At 36.1% G+C, this 19,007-nt stretch overlaps 3 protein-coding genes across 5 annotated transcripts; all 3 read left to right on the forward strand.

Annotated features, from left to right (window-relative positions):
* Window positions 1-1,989: 1,989 nt before the first annotated feature.
* LOC125806781 (eukaryotic translation initiation factor 3 subunit A-like) lies at window positions 1,990-9,493 on the forward strand. 2 transcript variants are annotated; one of them, XM_049486528.1, is made up of 14 exons: window positions 1,990-2,059; window positions 2,897-2,982; window positions 3,183-3,664; window positions 4,575-4,790; window positions 4,925-5,293; window positions 5,407-5,436; window positions 5,683-5,910; window positions 6,011-6,172; window positions 7,029-7,250; window positions 7,330-7,533; window positions 7,617-7,823; window positions 7,978-8,058; window positions 8,304-8,505; window positions 8,893-9,493. In XM_049486528.1, exons 2-14 carry the CDS (start codon window positions 2,937-2,939, stop codon window positions 9,273-9,275), a joined length of 2,832 nt encoding a protein of 943 aa, XP_049342485.1. In that variant the 5' UTR covers window positions 1,990-2,059; window positions 2,897-2,936; the 3' UTR covers window positions 9,276-9,493. The 2 variants fall into 2 exon arrangements, with proteins under 2 accessions (XP_049342485.1, XP_049342486.1); XM_049486529.1 differs by having other exon boundaries at window positions 1,991-2,059; window positions 2,907-2,982.
* A 2,395-nt stretch (window positions 9,494-11,888) lies between these two features.
* LOC125841075 (molybdate transporter 1) lies at window positions 11,889-13,286 on the forward strand. Its single transcript, XM_049520083.1, has one exon. The coding sequence runs from the start codon at window positions 11,928-11,930 to the stop codon at window positions 13,284-13,286; it is 1,359 nt and encodes a 452-aa protein (XP_049376040.1). The 5' UTR covers window positions 11,889-11,927.
* An 852-nt stretch (window positions 13,287-14,138) lies between these two features.
* On the forward strand, window positions 14,139-18,382 carry LOC125841074 (probable ADP-ribosylation factor GTPase-activating protein AGD6). Of its 2 annotated transcripts, XM_049520081.1 has the most exons (4): window positions 14,139-15,090; window positions 15,366-15,455; window positions 17,550-18,065; window positions 18,149-18,382. In XM_049520081.1, exons 1-3 carry the CDS (start codon window positions 14,293-14,295, stop codon window positions 18,039-18,041), a joined length of 1,380 nt encoding a protein of 459 aa, XP_049376038.1. In that variant the 5' UTR covers window positions 14,139-14,292; the 3' UTR covers window positions 18,042-18,065; window positions 18,149-18,382. The 2 variants fall into 2 exon arrangements, with proteins under 2 accessions (XP_049376038.1, XP_049376037.1); XM_049520080.1 differs by having other exon boundaries at window positions 14,140-15,090; window positions 17,550-18,382.
* Window positions 18,383-19,007: the final 625 nt, after the last annotated feature.

The raw sequence follows: 19,007 nt of genomic DNA on the forward strand, positions 1-19,007 counted from the left end.
GTGGAGTAGACGATGCCTCCAAGTAATTCCTCCGAAACACAATTCATAATCCATGAAAGAACTATGGCATTGCAGCGTTCCCATAAATTTGTCAAATTAGGGCCATAGGATTCCTTTTTGCAGGAACCGTCAATGAATCCGAGTTTATTTCGACCTAAAATGGCAATTTTCATAGCTCGACTCCATACCGAAAAATTATCAGCTCCAGTCAGTTGAATCGAACTGAGTAGAACACCAGAATTGTGGATTGTATGCAAAAACAGGGGATGATTGTGACTCAGCTTCTCTGGCAATTCATTATCAACAGTCGCCATGATTTAGCTGAGGTCCTTGACGCACTACAGTGATTACCGTGGCTCTGATACCATGTTAGCTACCTTGAAGACGATAACTTGGTGAACAATTCCAATCAATGGGAATGTTCTAAATGCAGAGAAGAGTTCAGAGAATTAATAAATTATGAACTGCATTGCATATTAGAAGTTCTGTACATGTATATATACAACAAGAGAATATACAACTAAGCTGTAACTAATCTAACTGCCTTCTTGATAACTAATCCTCTAACTTCTAATTATTTACACAGTAATCCCTTACTTCCTATGTAATGCCTTCTTCAATATTTTTCAATCTTGTATGCAGTGGCGGAGCCACCTTACTATTAGGGGTTCATTCGAACCCCCTTGGGAAAATTATATAATATATACATGGTTAAAATAATTTTTTAGGTATATATAATAGATGACGAACCCCCTTCGGTTACTTCATGTGTCTATTTTGGTAGATTTTGAATCCCCTAATTGAAAATTCTGGCTCCGCCTCTGCTTGTATGAGTTAATTATTTGTTTTTGCTATGGAGTCTCATTGTTCGATACAATCTTGAAGGGTAAAAATAGAGTGATGAAATCCATGAGTAGGAAAAAAGATGCAGGATAGAGAGAGAAATTGAGTTAGGGGAGCGAGAGAGGAAGAGATGAGACGTGACAAACGTGAGCCAGAGATAAGAGAGATTTACTATAAAATTCTAAGTATAGCTATGTTTGGTAATATTTTAAAATTATAGTAATTATATTTACTTGATTAAGTAATTTTCCCTTAAAAAATTAATATAAGGCGCTTTTCCAAAATTGGAATCCAACCCCCAATTCCAGTTTCTAAGAGACCAAGAGGTAAGAAAAATCGGGTAAACTGAACCGGAGCTGACATATACACTATACCCGGTCTTAATAAAACTACCAAAACTAGGGGTGTTCATGAGTCAGTTTGGATCGGTTATTGGTCAAAATCAAAATCAAACCAACTTAATCGGTTTTAAAATTATCAAAACCAAACCAAACCAAATATAGTATATATTTATCGGGTTGGTTGTTATCGGTTTTGGTTTGGTTATTCGGTTATTAACCATAGACAAAAATAAAAGAAATAATTCATTCAAAACATGAAAAAAATGACAACAATCCATTTAAAATGAAAATAGTTAAAATGACTGATATTACAGAACTTTCAATCATTGAATTTACTCTGACTAAAGCTTCAAAATTCATTATTTTGGCTTAGAAGAAAGAGAAAGTGATATTTTCAATCTTATAAAGAATTGTCATAAACACATTCATATACATAAAACAAATAAGATAAATATCCTCACCTTGGGCATTTTTTCCTTCATAAGTAAATTATAAATAAATTTTGACGAAAACACATAAAAGATCTTTAAAATTGTTTATAAAAATAATATATTATGTATGTATATTAATAATATATATGTATATAATTTGTTGATTCGATTATTTCTTCGGTTTTTTTCGAACAAAATCACAACCAACCCATATACTATCGGTTTTTAAAAAATCTAAAACCGAACCACACCTAACCCAAATAAAAATTGATTTATTTAATCGATTTGACTCAATTTTTCAGTTTGGATCGATTTTTATCCAAACCGTGAACACCCTGACCAAAACTATAAACCCCAATATCTCATCCCTTTTAACTTATTCTTCTTCTTCGCAGGTTTTAGGGCAAAACAATACAGCGGCCGATTCAATAGATCGAAATCCAGGTATATATTAATTTCTCTAATTTTTTCATAATTTTGTATAGCAATGTTGCTAGTTTTCACATGTTTTTCTATTTTTTCGTCCCTTTTTAATGATTTTTTTGGTTTATAATTGGTGGTTTTAGCATATAGAACTTTCTATACGGGTATGTGCATTAACATGCATATAATGCAGTTGGATCAGTAATTTTTGGATTTTTTCGTGAATATTTTGCGTTGAGTTTGTGCTTTAAATTTTCAGATTTGAAGTTGAATTTTCATCTTAGTTTATTAGTAATAATGATTTTTTTCACATTATTTCGTTGTTGTTATTGCTATTATTTTTGTATTCCATCTTTCAGTCAGCTTTGATATGCTGTATTTTAAGCATAGCCTAATATGTTTTGAAAATGCATTATTATTTACTAGTTTGGACCACAAATTGAGGCGTAGTTGATTATTAAATATTGTTCATCTGGATAGTTGTGTGAGGATTGAGATCGTATTGTCTTGCAGAATTATTTTTTTCCGGTTTGTAAAATTGGAGTTGGAAGGAAAATAATTGTTGTTCTTCTTCTACATTTCTGTTCTAAACTTCTTAGTTTTCTGTAACTTCGCAAAATCTGTGGTGCCTTCAGTTTTTTCACCCAGTGAAAGATTCCAAGGAACTCATTTATGTTTCAAAACAATGAGTGTTGCTATTTGTTTTTAGCAAAAAAGACTATAATTCCTGCTTTTTCTTTGGCTCATTATATAGGATTTTTTTTAGCAATTCCGTGACACATGATCCAAGTATTTATTGGTCATATTGTTGTTATTTGTAGTTGGAAGATTTTGTCTAATTTTCTTTCATCTAACTACTCATCTTCAGGTGAAAGGTCTAGCTTTCTAGATCCTCACAATGGCGAATTTTGCCAAACCTGAGAGTGCTTTGAAGCGAGCTGAAGGTTAGTTGTTTCTGTCATCATCTTTTTTTGTGTGGGTGGGGGATGGAGCATTTAGTACACTTAAGTGTCTTAAATGTTTTGTATTAGAATAGTTACAAGCACAGATTATGTCTTTAGGTTTGCCGTATTGGTTGTATTGGGCAATCAAAAGCACTCACTTGTTCTCTTTAATCATTCCTGAGCTTAATTTTCTGATGCAGAGCTGATTAATGTTGGACAAAAGCAAGAAGCCTTGCAAGCACTTCATGATCTTATTACATCAAGGAGGTATAGAGCATGGACAAAGACACATGAGAGAATAATGTTCAAGTATGTAGAGTTATGTGTTGACATGAGAAGGGGGAGATTTGCCAAGGATGGCCTAATTCAATATCGTAGTGTCTGTCAACAAGTGAACATTAGTTCACTGGAGGAGGTGATAAAGCATTTTATGCATTTAGCCACTGAGCGAGCTGAACTGGCTCGCAGTCAAGCACAGGCCTTAGAGGAAGCTCTGAATGTGGAAGACTTAGAAGCTGATAAAAGACCTGAAGATCTTATGTTGAGTTATGTTAGTGGGGAGAAAGGTAAAGAAAGATCTGATCGTGAACTGGTCACACCCTGGTTTAAGTTCTTGTGGGAGACATATAGAACTGTTCTAGAGATCTTGCGCAATAACTCAAAGTTGGAGGCTCTGTATGCTGTAAGTACCCCTACCCCTTTCCATTTCTTTCTTTCTTTATTTGTTATTCTCCTTTTCTTCTAGGATTTTGGAGTCAACCTCATACTGTGTTTATGTCGGCACATGAGGGATTTGGCTATCCTAACTTTTCAGTATCTTGTTTAGATAGTAAGTTACTGAGCAAGTTGTTTCAATGTTATTAAAAACCACTGTGTTGTCGCTTAAAGTGATAAATCGATACAAAGTGAGGCGCTTCATAGAAGTATGTGCTTCAAACAATAATGATGATTCTTTGAATCTCAACTCAAGAGCTGGATCACTATTGCACTGTTGTACATTGGATGTTGAGATTAATTGTTTTGATTGCAATTTGATTATTAATGGTGCTAAATTCATACATGTTATATAATTTTCTCTAAACTGTGCGCTTCACTTCTTTGCTTGTATTTTCGCATCAAACACCATGGACCTTGTCTCTGTTAGAATTGGTAGGTTGTTTATCCTCTTTCTTTTTCTTGTTTACTTTTGAGTCAATAGTCCTTTTTTTTTTTGAAACAGGATTTTTGAGTCAGTAGTCTGCATGCACTATGATGTTACTTGCTTCTTGTGATTAAAACATTCCTTATTCATTTACTACTGATTGCATTGACTTATCTTGATGTGATGGGCTTCTATCTGACAACATAAATGTTTAATCAGAAAGCTGTTTTTCTGGTATTATCTGTGTTTCTTTGCTTAAAATCATAGGGTGGGATCTTGTTTGCAACTTTAACATTACACCTAAATCCGGTTTGTCCTGTGTGCCATTTGAGCTTGCTGCATCGTTGTTGAGTGTTGACAATAGTTTCTATATTCGTACCAAGTGGATTTTAAGAATATATTTTGTTGGTGCAACAAATGAAATTGAATTAAGCTCTCTTGATATGCTCAGATGACGGCGCACCGTGCCTTTCAGTTCTGTAAGCAGTACAAACGTACAACAGAGTTACGTCGACTCTGTGAAATTATACGGAATCATCTGGCAAATCTTAACAAGTTTAGAGACCAGAGGGACCGTCCGGATCTGTCCGCTCCAGAAAGCCTACAGTTGTATCTGGACACAAGAATTGAGCAACTCAAAGTTTCAACAGAACTTGGACTTTGGCAGGTTTCTATTAGTTTCTCTGATATCATATACAATATAGGAGAGGCGTAGATTTTTAATACACTTGCAACGGCCTTTTGAGATTGCTTTGAGGTGCATGAATTTGTTTGTCACCTTTTTATTTGGACACTACGCAGGAAGCCTTTCGTTCTATTGAAGACATATATGGATTAATGTGCATGGTCAAGAAAACTCCTAAACCATCATTGATGGTTGTGTACTATGGCAAGCTAACAGAAATATTCTGGATGTCATCAAATCATCTTTATCATGCTTATGCATGGCTCAAACTCTTTTCTCTTCAGAAAAGTTTCAATAAGAACTTAAGCCCGAAGGATTTGCAGTTAATAGCATCATCTGTTGTTCTAGCTGCACTGTCTGTGTCTCCTTATGATAAGTTATATGGTGCATCCCATCTGGAGCTTGAAAATGAGAAGGAGAGGAGTTTGAGGGTGGCCAATCTCATTGGCTTTGATGTTGAACCCAGATCAGAGAAGAAAGAAGTGGTAATTTTTTAAATTTATATAGAGAAGCAGTAGATCAATGTTGGTTTCTTATATAACATTTGTCTTGATTTTAGTTTCTCACCTTCGTTTCCTTTCTGCTTTCTCCTTTTCAGCTTTCCCGGTCATCAATACTCTCGGAATTGGTAAGCTAATCCCCAAATAAATTCTTTTATATTCTTGCACATTGGTGTCTTTTTGAATTTAATGTATAAAATGATATGCTCCTCAAATTCCTTTTTTTTTCTTTTTTTGTGTGTGGTATTAAATTACTGTGTGTATTTGTACAGACGAGGCTCGTGTCGTACTGTTTGATTGATCTTCCATTTTTTAATTCTTTAATTGTCTTGCAGTTCGGGTTGTCTTTTCTTAATTTCTTTTCACGGATATAGGTGTCCAGAGGTGTGATGGCCTGTGTCACCCAAGAAGTAAAAGATCTTTATCATCTGTTGGAACATGAGTTCCTTCCTTTGGATCTGGCACTGAAAGTGCAACCCTTATTGAACAAAATCTCGAAGCTTGGGGGTAAGCTATCTTCGGCTGCTTCAGTTCCTGAAGTGCAACTGTCCCAGTATGTTCCAGCCTTGGAAAAGCTTGCAACTCTGAGGTTGCTCCAGCAGGTTCTCGCGTTTAACTTTAGAGTCCTTTGTTACTTGACATTTTGTCTTACATTTTAACTAACTTAGAGTGTGGTTATTTTGCTTCTTTTTATGTTTGCAGGTATCTCAGGTGTACCAGACAATCCAGATTGGTAACCTGTCTAAGATGATTCCATTCTTTGACTTTGCTGCTATTGAGAAGATTTCTGTAGATGCTGTTAGACATAATTTTGTAGCCATTAAAGTTGATCACCTTAATGGTTCTGTCTTATTCGGTAAACAGGTACAATTGTGTTCACTGGATGTTCCTCTTCTCTGTGCTCCTACGTTGGTTGTGAGAATCCTGTCTGCTTTACCATTATCTGTGCTGAGCTACATGATTTCTTCTCCCTATTTGAATAAAACCATTGACTTAGTTCACTACTAAGATTTTTCCTTGTTTTGTTTTCTAACAGTTCTGGTAAGTCACATCTTCTACGTATTTCTACACATGAACAAAAAAAACTTGGGAGAAAGTAACGGTATATCTAGGGATCAAATTTATGGGCTTTATCTTAAGTTTTTGCTATGTAAATGAGTGGGCGTCTGTAAGTGTCTGTCAAACACTCAAGCTAGCACCACAAGTACATATCTTGCTTGCTAGATCGAATATGGGCCGGATGGGGTAGGAGAGTTCTCGGAAGTTGTTTGACTTTTGATGTAGAGTTTTTACAGCATAGCACTTTGTGCTGCTTCTGGATTTTTGGACATGGGGATGTGGCGTCAAGTGAGAAGTTCCTTCTGTTCTTTGTTAAGTTTAGCCTTATACCTCTGTGGTAAATAATACATTGAACAAGTGTTGCAGAACATTTCTGTGTGTGTTTCCTAAATACTTATGTGAAAAGATTTCGGTAATCCCAATGAAGTTATGTATACTTTTCTTGGTGCATCTTCTTCGCATATATACTGTCATGCCTAGCAGCTTTTTTTTGGAAGTGTAGGGGTGGAGGGCCAGACCTAGCCTTTTACCTTTTCTTCAATTTCAACTGTTTTTATTTTTTTAGTTTCGGGATTGATTCTCTTATCCTCTCCTTTGCCTTACGTGGACATAGAAAAATTAGAATAATTTGTTGCATTTCCATTTTTATATTTGTTTCTAGAGTATTGAGGCTGAAGGACTCCGGGATCATTTGTCACTTTTTTCTGAATCCCTTAGCAAGGCAAGGTTAATGATCTATCACCCTGCGAAGAAAGTTGCCAAGCTTGGGGATGCCCTCTCTAATTTGGCGGAGATAGTGGAGAAGGAGCACAAGAGACTCCTGGCACGGAAGTCCATAATTGAGAAACGCAAAGAAGAGCAAGAGCGCTTACTCTTGGAAAAGGTATTCCCTTCTTGAGGGTGTTGGAGTCATGCTATCATTGTTTTCTTGGTTGATGAACTTCTGTTGACATATCTTGAAGGAACGAGTGGAAGAGTCAAAGAGGCGAGAACATCAGAAGATGACTGAAGAGGCTGAGCAAAAAAGGGTTTCTGCTGAGCTAGAGCAAAGAAGGAACCAAAGGATTCTGAAAGAGATAGAGGACAGAGAACTCGAAGAGGCCCAAGCAATGCTCCAAGAAGCTGAAAAGCGCAGCAAGAGGAAGAAGAAACCAGTCTTAGATGGAGTACGTACAAACTTTGGACCTTTTTTGGTTTAATTATTCTGACCTCTAAATAGAAATCCTTACCGATGTTAACCTAAGTGCAGGAAAAGATGACCAAAAAGGATATCATGGAGTTGGCATTACATGAGCAACTCAGGGAGAGGCAGGAAATGGAGAAAAAATGGCAGAAGTTTGCCAAAATAATGGATTATTTGGAGAGAGCGAAGAGAGAAGAAGCAGCGCCTCTTATTGAGTCTGTATTTCAACAGCATTTAGCTAAAGAGGCTACTCTTCATGAACGTGAACAGCAGGTATGCATAGAAGTAGCATTTGTTTTGCCTAACCACCATTAACAACCTATTGTTCACATTTTCCTTGAAATTTTTCTAAAGGAACTAAATTTTGGTATTTCTTTTTGGTCAAATGTTATTGATTAATGTATCTGGATTTACAACAATCTTGCAGCAAGAAATTGAATTGAGCAGACAACGACATGCTGGGGACCTTGTAGAGAAGAGGAGGCTGGGCCGCATGTTGGAGAATGAGGTCTCTTAATCTTATTATTTTTTTATTTGGTTGCATTATGTATTTGTGTCTTCGGACTATGTATTTGAGCTTATGGTTGTAAAGGGGCACTGCCTTTGATATTTGCTTCAACTAACTGAATTCTGTTATGCCACTGGCCATTGGGAACCAAAGCTCATGGTTGTTGTTGGAAAAAGGTTTTATGACATAGTTTGCACTTTGTGCTAGCGTTACACCATCAGCTGATATAGGCCCTGATTATGCAGAGAATATTCCAAGAAAGAGTTGTTAGCTGCAGGGAAGCCGAATTCAATAGCTTGAAACAGGAGAGACAGGAACGAATAAATCAGATAATTCAGACAAGGAAACAGGACAGGGACACTAGGAGGAAGCTGATATTCTTTCTGCGAAAAGAGGAAGAACAACAGAAGAGGTTGCAGGAAGAGGAGGATGCGCGGAAACATGAAGGTATCCTTCTGGTTAAAGATGCATTTTATGCACTGAATTTAGATTTTCATTGAAGTGCGTTTCACCAAAACATTTATGCTTCTGCTCATGTTGTCTGCTTTTTTTAGCAGCAGCATTTAATTGTCATTGCTCATTTAAACCTGACCTTTTCGAGGTTATGCATACCGTTTGTAATGTACTCTTACCTTCGCAAGTCCTTTTGTGCATGTGTCATTGTCTGGTTTATAATTCTCAAGTGTTTAGGAGCTACACTGAGTCACTGACCCCTCTCAAGTTCTTTTTATCCTCACCCATCTACTCTTTCCCTTTTTCTTTTGGGGTTGTGGTTTTGAGTTGTTATTTGTAGTCAATTTAGAATCCTATGACAATGTATTGAGAATTTTGCAGAAGCGGAGAAGCAAAAAAGAGAGGAAGCTGATCGGAAGGCCAAGTTAGATGCGATTGCAGAAAAGCAGAGGCAACGAGAGCTAGAACTCGAAGAGAAGAAAAGGCTGGAGAGAGAGGAGGTCTTGGGGAAATCCATGCCTATGTCACTTGAGCCTTCAACTATAGGTCGGCCCTCAGAAGCTGGAGCAACTGCTCCTGCAGCAACAGCAGCTGCACCTACTCCCGGGAAGTTTGTGCCCAGGTTCAGAAGAGAGAAAATTGACGTAGCAGGCCAGGCTCCACCTCCCGAGACTGACAGGTGGAGCAGCGGTGGCAGGCGTGATGAACGAAACTCGTTTGGTGGTGGCTCAAGGACCAGTTGGTCATCCTCTAGGCGCAATTAATTGCGGTGAATCAGGTTGCTGCCTCGATCAAGCCGTTGCATTGTCGGGATACTTTTTTGCAAAAGTTCAATTTTGGTCGTTTGTTATTGAAAACTTTTCTTGTAGCATTTTATCTTTGTGTATCGGAAACAACCTCTCTATCTTCATAAGATAGGGGAAGGGGTCTGCGTACACCACCCACTTCAGACCAACTTTGGAATTACACTGAGTAAGTCATTGACGTATTTTTTTTTCTTTTGTATCTGGGGTTTTCTCGTATAGCGAAAAGCTCAAGAGTGACATTTCTTGAGTAGGATATTTTTTGGACGTTGCAGAGTTTTAAAGTTGTGATGAGTTTGAACTAAAGAACTAACTTTTTGGCGGCAAATGTACTTTCTGTCCTTCACATTATTGTCGATGGATTATTCATTATTGTTTGATTTTTATTAAGCTAATCGTGCCAACTTAAATAACTGTAAATTATTTGTGTAATATAAGATTTGGACGTTCCTTTTAAAAAGAAAGATAAAAAGAATGTCGAGAATATTATCATGTTCCATTTGTACGGGTGGTAACTGGTGAACATGGATGCTACTAGGAAATAAATACTTCGAAATTTTATTTTTAAAATGAAAAAAAGTGAGCATAAACACAAAATTAACGAAAGTCACTAAATTTTATGCTTATTTGGTAATATATTAAACTTTTTGTTAGATATTATAATACCTTAATTACAAATGAGAGCTATAATTAGCACTATATATGGAAATCAATTTCAGAGAATAACTTCTAAAAAAGTTAATTTAGTGAGATAACTTTACAATTTGAATAATCGGAACTGACTCTACGTTATATGCATTTGCAATTTCTTACTATTTTATATCATCAATGCATTTTTTGAAACCTTTAGGATAGCCTGCCGTTGCTACAATTTCTGTCCTTCGAATGTGCACTATGTGGTAAATCCCTCACAACATAATAGCCTATAAACCAGGAAATGTAAATCACATTATACAAGCCATATGCGACAGATTCGATTGAAAAGCCTGGAATATATTATCAATGTTATTTGTCTTTTTTATTAGACTTATTTACTATTATTTTATAAAATAATCTATTTTGTCAATAATTCGTTGAATAAAACTTTTAACTCATGAATCTATACCATATCTTTCTTCTGCCACGTTTACATTTCCAACCAAAAAATAGTTGTTATTTATTGTTCCATAGAACTTTGCTATCAAACAAAATTCCTTATAATTAGCTTTGATACTTAGAAGCAAGAATAATGCCTTCTCCACATTCAGAGGCAAATATCTTTCATTGTATAACAACCTCTCATCAATTCTTCTAATTCTTTTGGGATCTTATAATGGCCCTTCATCACTTTGATGGGACATTTGATGTTCTAAGTTGACATTAGTTAGCTTGCTTCCCTTGTAATATCTTATTTAATATGATTAATAGCAATTTTGCTACCTCAGTTATTACTAAATTTTGATTTTAATACTCGTGAAATCTGATATGACATTTTTAATTTATCAAGGATATGATCCTAATAAGAGGGCATAAAGGGTGAGAATTATGATACAAGGTTAATAAGTATCTGAGTATTGTCTAGTTTTTTCTATTATCTTATTTTTCGATTTTACTATACATGTTTTTTTGTTTCACTTACGTCTTGTTTGTCGTTTTGTTAATGTTCTTCACCTTTATCTTTAGAATTTATTAATGTATTTATTTTTCGTATTTGAATATGGTATGTTTTACATGAACCGATAATCTATAAGAAACAACCTCTCTACCTTTATAAGATATAAAGGTAATACTGCATACGCACCACTCTCTACAGACCCTATGTGAAATTACATTAAATTTATTATTATTATTATTATACACTCAACCTTTATTTAGTTGAAATATTCACTATTAATCCCTTTAATTGTGAAAATTCACAAATTATTAATCGTTCCATCATTTAATTATCGATTTATTACGTTAGTTTGTATTGTTATTTCATACTTTAAGAGTGCTATGATTCTAAAAATAGTTTAAACATAATAAATTTCTAACCTAAAGTGATAAAACACACATTTTAATTAGTTGAAAGTTAAACATGATGATACTCTCTATTTCAAAATAAAAGAGTTTTTGAAGTGTGACACACTCTTTAAGAAAGTTAGTTAGTGACATTAATTAAAGTATCCAAATTCAAATTTATCTTCTTTTCTCCCACCTCGCTCTGTCACGAATATCAATCATGTTCCCACTTATCTCTCAAGCCCTCAACCTACGAGATGATGGTGGAAGTGTTCGACCTCTTGATTCAAGACATGCCAAATTCAAATTTATCTTCTTCTCCCCCACCCAACATCATCAGAAAAATCAATAATATTTTGGCTGATCTTTTACGTGACTTAAATGGGCAAACCTACAATGTATCGATGATGATGGAGGTGCATAACCACTTGATCCAGCCTACTTGTCAGATAAAAAAATTAAATTTTTTTTTTAAAAAAGAGCCTACTTGTCAAAATCCAAATTTATTCAATTGAAAGTGTCAAAAATACTATTATCCTTACTTGATTCTTTATTGCAAGTCAACTGCCACCCTCTCCATTTTACTATATATATATATATATTCATGTTTTGCATAACAACAAATTCATCATTATGGCTTCCACACTTCAAGAAAATAATCCTCATTCCCAAGCACCTAAGCCAAATTTCATGTTGAAATTTAACGAAAATTTGATATTCAAATCAAAATGGGCTGAATTGAATGGTGCAATGGGTGATTTAGGCACATATATACCAATTGTCTTAGCTTTAACCCTAGCCAGTCACTTAAATCTTGGCACAACGCTAATTTTCACTGGTGTATACAATTTTGTAACTGGTGCTATCTATGGTGTACCAATGCCTGTTCAGCCAATGAAATCTATTGCAGCTGTAGCTATCAGTAACCCGGAGTTCGGCATACCGGAAGTTATGGCTGCCGGAATTTGCACCGCCGGGATCTTATTCGTTTTAGGCGTCACCGGATTGATGCGGATTGTGTATAGATTGATTCCAATTTCAGTTGTTAGGGGAATTCAACTAGCACAAGGTTTGTCATTTGCAATGACAGCAGTTAAGTATATTAGAAATGTACAAGATTTCGCAAAATCAAAATCTGGAGCGCAGAGGGATTGGGTAGGGTTAGATGGATTGTTGTTAGCTTTAATTTGCGCTGTTTTTATTGTGATTGTTAATGGTGCTGGTGATGATGATGATGATCGTGTCGATAATCAAGAGAGTGAAACAGGATGGAAAAAAGTTCAGAAAATCATATTTTCACTTCCATCAGCTTTTCTTATATTTTTATTAGGTGTTGTTTTGGCTATTATAAGAGGGCCTAATGCGATAAAAGGGTTTAAATTTGGTCCATCGAAAATTGAAGTAATAAGTATATCAAAACATGCTTGGAAGCAAGGGTTTATTAAGGGTACTATACCTCAACTTCCTTTATCTGTACTAAACTCTGTGATTGCAGTGTGTAAACTGTCAACAGATTTGTTTCCTGAGAGGGAAGTTACAGCTACCTCGGTGTCGATGACGGTGGGGTTGATGAACCTTATAGGTTGTTGGTTTGGTGCAATGCCATGTTGTCATGGTGCAGGTGGGCTAGCAGGGCAATACAAGTTTGGTGGTAGGAGTGGTGGGTGTGTGGCACTTCTTGGTGTGGCTAAGTTGATTTTGGGATTGGTTTTAGGTAGTTCAATGGTGAAGGTTTTGACACAATTTCCTGTTGGGGTTTTAGGGGTTCTATTGTTGTTTGCTGGGATTGAATTGGCTATGTGTGCAAGAGATATGAACACTAAAGAAGAGGCATTTGTGGTACTTGTTTGCACATCAGTTTCATTAGTTGGGTCAAGTGCTGCATTGGGTTTCTTGTGTGGGATTGTGGTTCATTTGCTACTTAAGATGAGGAATATGGGTAGTGATGGTCAGTCTTGTTCTGATGTACTTTGGTTTCATAGAAACCCATAAGCTACTTGCATGTTTTAGTGTGTTGGTCATCTTCTTGTAAATAAATAAAGTTGTGTATTTTTTTGTTGTTGTTTGGATAATGGTGGCGTCCTGAACCGTTTATGAACATTTTGACTATTTTGTTTGGATATCTGTTACCTTCACCAATGCAAATTTTGATTTAATTTCTGTAAGTTGTGTATCTAAACTAGACATAAATTTACAATAGTTTATTAGAAATGCCAACACATGAAAATTTACTAATTTTTAATCATATAATCTAACGCCACAATACAATCGCGTTAAATTCGTATGAGATATAAATCAACCACAATATTTCAACTTTCGTGTAATTTGTTCTAGATACATTATATCCAAGTGAATTCACACATATCTGAGATACATAACAAATTTCGCTCGCCTCCCTCCCATCTCTCTCTCCACCACTCTTCTATGTATCTGACATTCCGGATACATGCGAATCACATGACATCCCGGATAAATGCGAATCACACGACATTTCGGATACATGCGAATCACCCTAGATACATATAAATACACGTATTTAATGTGTATCTAGTGTGATTCATATGTCTGAGATACATAACAAATCTCTCTCACCTTTCTCCCCATATCACTAGCCCCTCTCTCTCTCTTTTAGTGTATCTGTCTATCTCATATAAAAAATATATGTATCTAAGTATATCTTCGTCAATAATATTACAACTTATTATTTGAATTCACTCAATAGTCATTAATACTAATTAGAAAATTTGACACATGTCCACTCACAAAACTAAGCCGCACACATGAAGATGTACCGTCACAAAAATAATTTTTTTTTGTTCTCGGACTATTATAGCCTTGTTTGTAAACCAGCCGTTATCCTCCTGGCCATTTTCTGTTTTAACAGCTTCTCCTCCCCTGTTCTGATCACTCCATCTTTCTCTTTCCCTCAATTTTGCATTTTCCGATCTCTCTACAGATCCGACATCCGAATTGTATCCGGGCCGTCCGAACCGATACAATGGCGGCATCACGTCGTCTCCGAGATCTCCAAGCACAAACTGGTAACAAGGTTTGTGTTGATTGTTCTCAGAAGAATCCACAATGGGCCTCTGTTTCCTATGGAGTTTTCATGTGTTTGGAATGCTCCGGCAAACACCGTGGGCTAGGTGTCCACATTTCATTCGTCCGATCCGTTACCATGGACTCATGGTCCGAGATCCAGCTCCGGAAAATGGAGCTGGGAGGTAATGACAAGTTGAACAAATTCATGAACCAATATGGAATCCCAAAAGAAACTGATATTTTTACCAAATACAATACGAAATCTGCTTCTGTTTATCGTGATAGGATTCAAAATCTGGCTGAGGGAAAACCTTGGCAGGATCCACCTGTTGTGAAGGAATCTGTAAAAGGTCCTAATAGCAGCAGTAGCAGACCTCCGTTGAGTGGAAGTAGAATTGGAAATTCAGGTGGTAATTCTGGTTGGGATAATTGGGATAGTTTTGATGAAGGTGGCGATAGTAACAGTAGTATGAGGAGAAATCAGACAGTGGGTGATTTTAGGAATGGAGGAGGTAGTGGTGGTGGGCCTGCTAGGTCGAGGTCTACAGATGATGTTACAATGGCGCAGTATGAGGCGTCTGCCGCGAATAAGGATAATTTTTTTGCTAGGAAAATGGCTGAGAATGACTCCCGGCCAGAGGGCCTTCCGCCCTCTCAAGGAGGGAAGTATGTTGGATTTGGATCAAGTTCTGGCTCAATGCCTAGGAATAATAATAACAATTCGCAAGGCGATGTCTTTTCTGCTGTTACTCAGGTATAAAGGTTGAGCTAATCATGTCTCTGTGGGGTTTATGGTGTTTTATGTTTATCTATATAGATTTAACTCACATTAGAAGTAATTTGTGTTTTCAGTATAGTTTCACTAGTTACTTATCTTATGTTCTCGGTTATCCAGTCGTGCTTAATGTAGGGAATTATCTATCATTGGTTTATAACTGAACTGATACTGTAAAAAATTAATCTTTCAGTGTATAAGAGTCAAAAATCATTTAGCGTATAGCTGTTGAGGTTGCTGCTTTATGTGTGCAGGGATTCGGTAGGTTATCTATGATAGCAGCCTCAGCGGCACAGTCGGCTGCAACTGTTGTTCAAGCAGGGACAAAAGAGTTTGGCTCTAAGGTACTTTTAATTGATTGTTATACCTAATTTTGTGGAGATGCCTTCTGAGCTAATAAGTGTTCACTGCATGTCTTTTCTCCCCAAACGTTGGAAGAAGTCTCGCTTTATCCGAACTTAGGATTTACAAGTATTCTTCAATCCATTTCAATTGAATGGCAAATTGAATTACAATATTTCTGTGTTTTGTAAAATGCCAAGTCCTAAGTAATGTGCCACGGAGCATTATGCTTTGCGATAATGTATTACTAATACAGGGATAGACCAAAGGAAAGTAATGGATGGCCATTTGAAGTTTAATCTTTAAAACTATTTACGATCACATTTGCATTATCAACAACCTATATCTTTTTGCTAAGGGGTTGGGACTTACACATGATTCACACTCAGACGTACACATGTAATTTCGGAATATTCTTCGGTCGACCACTATTTTGTAACTTGAACTGGTATTTAGTAATTTGTCTATTTTGTGAGTGTACCAACCTACATCTTGTGATGTATCAAACTTATATGCGTGACATGCATCTTGTATGAACAGGGGATGCTTCGTGAATCAGTCTACTCCTTTTTTTAGATAGATAGTCAGAGATTTGAAAATTGAGATTAGATTTTTTTTTTTTTGGATCAAGTGTTGAAATTGGATAATCAGTGCAACTCTTGAATGATGTTACATGAAAAATCCCCTTCAACAAAAAATTAAGACATGTTCCACTAAGACTGACATCCTAAGTTTGAATATGGTATATGATTGCAACATGCATTTTTCTTTCGTATATAGATAGCCTCATACATCTATTTTATGTGGGATCTTATAGATTTGAATCCTCATATCTTAGTAACCCTTTCATATGGACCTGTACAAGGTCGGACCACATAATGCTCCGATTCAATTCAAAATTTGGTTTAGTACATAAATGGGAGAAATGGTTGATGCTCTTCATAAATCTTTTAGCCTATAAGTCTTGTTTTTATGAGATCAGATGGAATTTGAATAACTATTAGAAGGAGATAAGATAGATTGAGTAAAACATGCTCATGCTGTTTTACATTGATTTTGTGAGCTTTACTGACTTTTAAGCTTCATAAAACACTTCAAAATATGTTAAGTGTAAACCTTACACGTACTAAGCCTGAGAAATTTTGGGTTAATAGCTATTTGATAGCTTCTCAAACTTTTTTTTTGTTTTAACCTCTTGACACACCCTAAGACCATACAAATTTATTAGATGTTTTGGTATCTTCAATTAGAAATGGACCTATTAGGTCTAATAAATCATAACAATATATGCATATGTTATAGTTTGAATATCTTGAATAAGATGAGAGAGAGTTTTGGAAATGCTTAGCCTAGTTACTACTTACTAGTAGTTTGGTTAAGCTAAGTGGATCCTCCTTAGGGGCTGCCAAAAGGGAAATTCATCTTCAAGATAGTTTTTCTCTATGAAGGTCTTGGGGGAAAGCATGGGAAAGAAGCAATTGTTTGTTGCACTTTATCATAACCAAGATTTCCCTCCACAATATTATGAGTCTTTCTCCACCTCTCTAGTTATAATCCTTAATGGTAGAACTCCTCGTCTTGGGAGTTACTCTATATGAAGTTGAGCATCTGTAAAATTAGTTTTGCCCTTTATCTTGCCATGAGAAAGAAGACAGTACAGTTGAATTGTATTAATTGAAAACCAAAAATTGTGACTTAAAAGTTAACGGAACTTGGCATCATAGGAAGAAAGGTTGCAATATGTTTCAATTATTTCATATTATGAGTTGGAGTTTTCTTCTGCTAAAGTTGCAGGTTAGTTTGTGTTTGATCCTTCTCCAATCACTTAAGAGTCCGTAGTGATTATTCAATGCTCATAGGGATGAGTATTTCTATCAAAATATAATATTTAATTTACTGACCGTTTATACTTTAGTCGAGCAGGAGTCAATCCCCTCTCTTTCACAGTACTGTTAGTTGTGTATTTTTCCAGTCTTCATTTAAGTTTTTGGTCATATAGCCTGTATTCTCAACTCTATTGTTTCTAGTTTTTTTGGACAAAGAGGCAGGGATTTATTAATGTTCAGTAAGATGCTTGTGTAATCCGACTCTTACAGGTGGCAGAGGGTGGTTATGATTACAAGATGAATGAAACAGTCAATGTTGTCGCAACAAAAACAACTGAGATTGGACAGAAGGGCTGGGGTATCATGAAGGGGGTCTTAGCTTTAGCTTCGCAGAAAGTTGAGGAATTTGCTGAGGGTTCAAACCCGAGGGACGATAGCTGGCAACAAAGTGAAAATGAACGAAACGGCCATTATAAGGAATCCAGTCAGGCATCTAAAGGATGGAATTCTTCTGGAGGAGCACAATCATCTGGTAGGCAGGCCAATTCGGTCAGCTCAGCGTCCTGGGATGATTGGGATAGTAAAGACAACAGGAAAGAAAATCCTACCGGAGGGGCTACATCCAGTAATGACGATGGCTGGGCTGGTTGGGATGATGGTAAAGATGATGGATTTGATAATTTCCAAAGTGCACCTAACAATAAACATGTTGCTCATGGTGGAAAATCAGAGTCCAAATGGACTGATGGAGGTTTCCTCTAAGAGTAGCAGATGCCACAACTTCTGGTAATTATTTTCCCTTCCAAAATTGATTTCAACCAGATTACATCTTGGAAGGATTCGTCTCTGAAACTAGTTGATGTATGTAGCATTACGAACATGATTGGTTAATTGCCTCTCATGTTCAAGAAACAAGGAATGATGGAAACAGAACAAACTGTTCTGATGACCATTATTTTTCAAGGTTACAACTTTTAGCTTACATTTGGATTTGTAAAGACCATAGTTGTATTTACTATTTTTCTGCATTTTGGTCGTGTATTTAGGAGATTGTCTTTAATCGTGTACCATTTATTTGTGTTGTATACAGCTGCATAATATATATTCATTTGCGCGTAAAGTTTTTGATCAAGTTCTGGTGTAGTTTGTTCTTTATGTTGCTATCCATCAGTAATAGCATGTAATGATATACTATATATATGCAAATACACATCCTCTTGTTGACCTTTTCTTTTGTTCATTTTTGACTTTAACAAGAACTGAAAGCAAGTAAATTGCTCTAGTCCTTGTTTGAAACCAAAGGGGTTTATGCCTGTTCTGTCAGATTAAGTTCTGAATCAAAAATCTTACATATGGGATAAACTTATCCTCGATATATTCCCACGACTATAATATCTTATCCCTCAAACCAAACGATTGTGTTGCATGCTCAACAATCTCATATTCAATCATCCTCAGTTTCTGAACATCATCAGAGTAAAGGGATTAACTTCATCAATCTCCTTTGTTGAAAAATTGGACTGCACAAATACGGCAAAACCATAATTCTTTTTATAAGATAATCCCTTGCTATAGTAACAAGTAACAACTAACAAGTATCTCAAAAAATGCTTGAGGTCTCAAGTTTCAATGTTTTTTTGAGTCATTTCTTATGTAGGGAGTGTTTCTCCTTTAGTGAGCCCTAAGAGCTCAAATTTGAATTGATTTTGAATATCAAATTTGTAATCA

This window comes from Solanum verrucosum, unplaced genomic scaffold (genome assembly GCF_900185275.1).
Source record: "Solanum verrucosum unplaced genomic scaffold, falcon-dt-bn FXZP01000196.1, whole genome shotgun sequence".
Lineage (NCBI taxonomy): Eukaryota > Viridiplantae > Streptophyta > Magnoliopsida > Solanales > Solanaceae > Solanum > Solanum verrucosum.

Bases quoted from the DNA above. Each gene is read 5' to 3' on its own strand.
- LOC125806781 (XM_049486528.1), top strand. From the start codon at position 2,937: ATGGCGAATTTTGCCAAACCTGAGAGTGCTTTGAAGCGAGCTGAAG. The intron at 6,173-7,028 runs GTACAATTGTGT...ATTTGTTTCTAG, and splicing joins CTGTCTTATTCGGTAAACAG to AGTATTGAGGCTGAAGGACT. The intron at 7,251-7,329 runs GTATTCCCTTCT...CATATCTTGAAG, and splicing joins AGCGCTTACTCTTGGAAAAG to GAACGAGTGGAAGAGTCAAA.
- LOC125841075 (XM_049520083.1), top strand. From the start codon at position 11,928: ATGGCTTCCACACTTCAAGAAAATAATCCTCATTCCCAAGCACCTAAG.
- LOC125841074 (XM_049520081.1), top strand. From the start codon at position 14,293: ATGGCGGCATCACGTCGTCTCCGAGATCTCCAAGCACAAACTGGTAAC. The intron at 15,091-15,365 runs GTATAAAGGTTG...TTATGTGTGCAG, and splicing joins TCTTTTCTGCTGTTACTCAG to GGATTCGGTAGGTTATCTAT. The intron at 15,456-17,549 runs GTACTTTTAATT...CGACTCTTACAG, and splicing joins CAAAAGAGTTTGGCTCTAAG to GTGGCAGAGGGTGGTTATGA.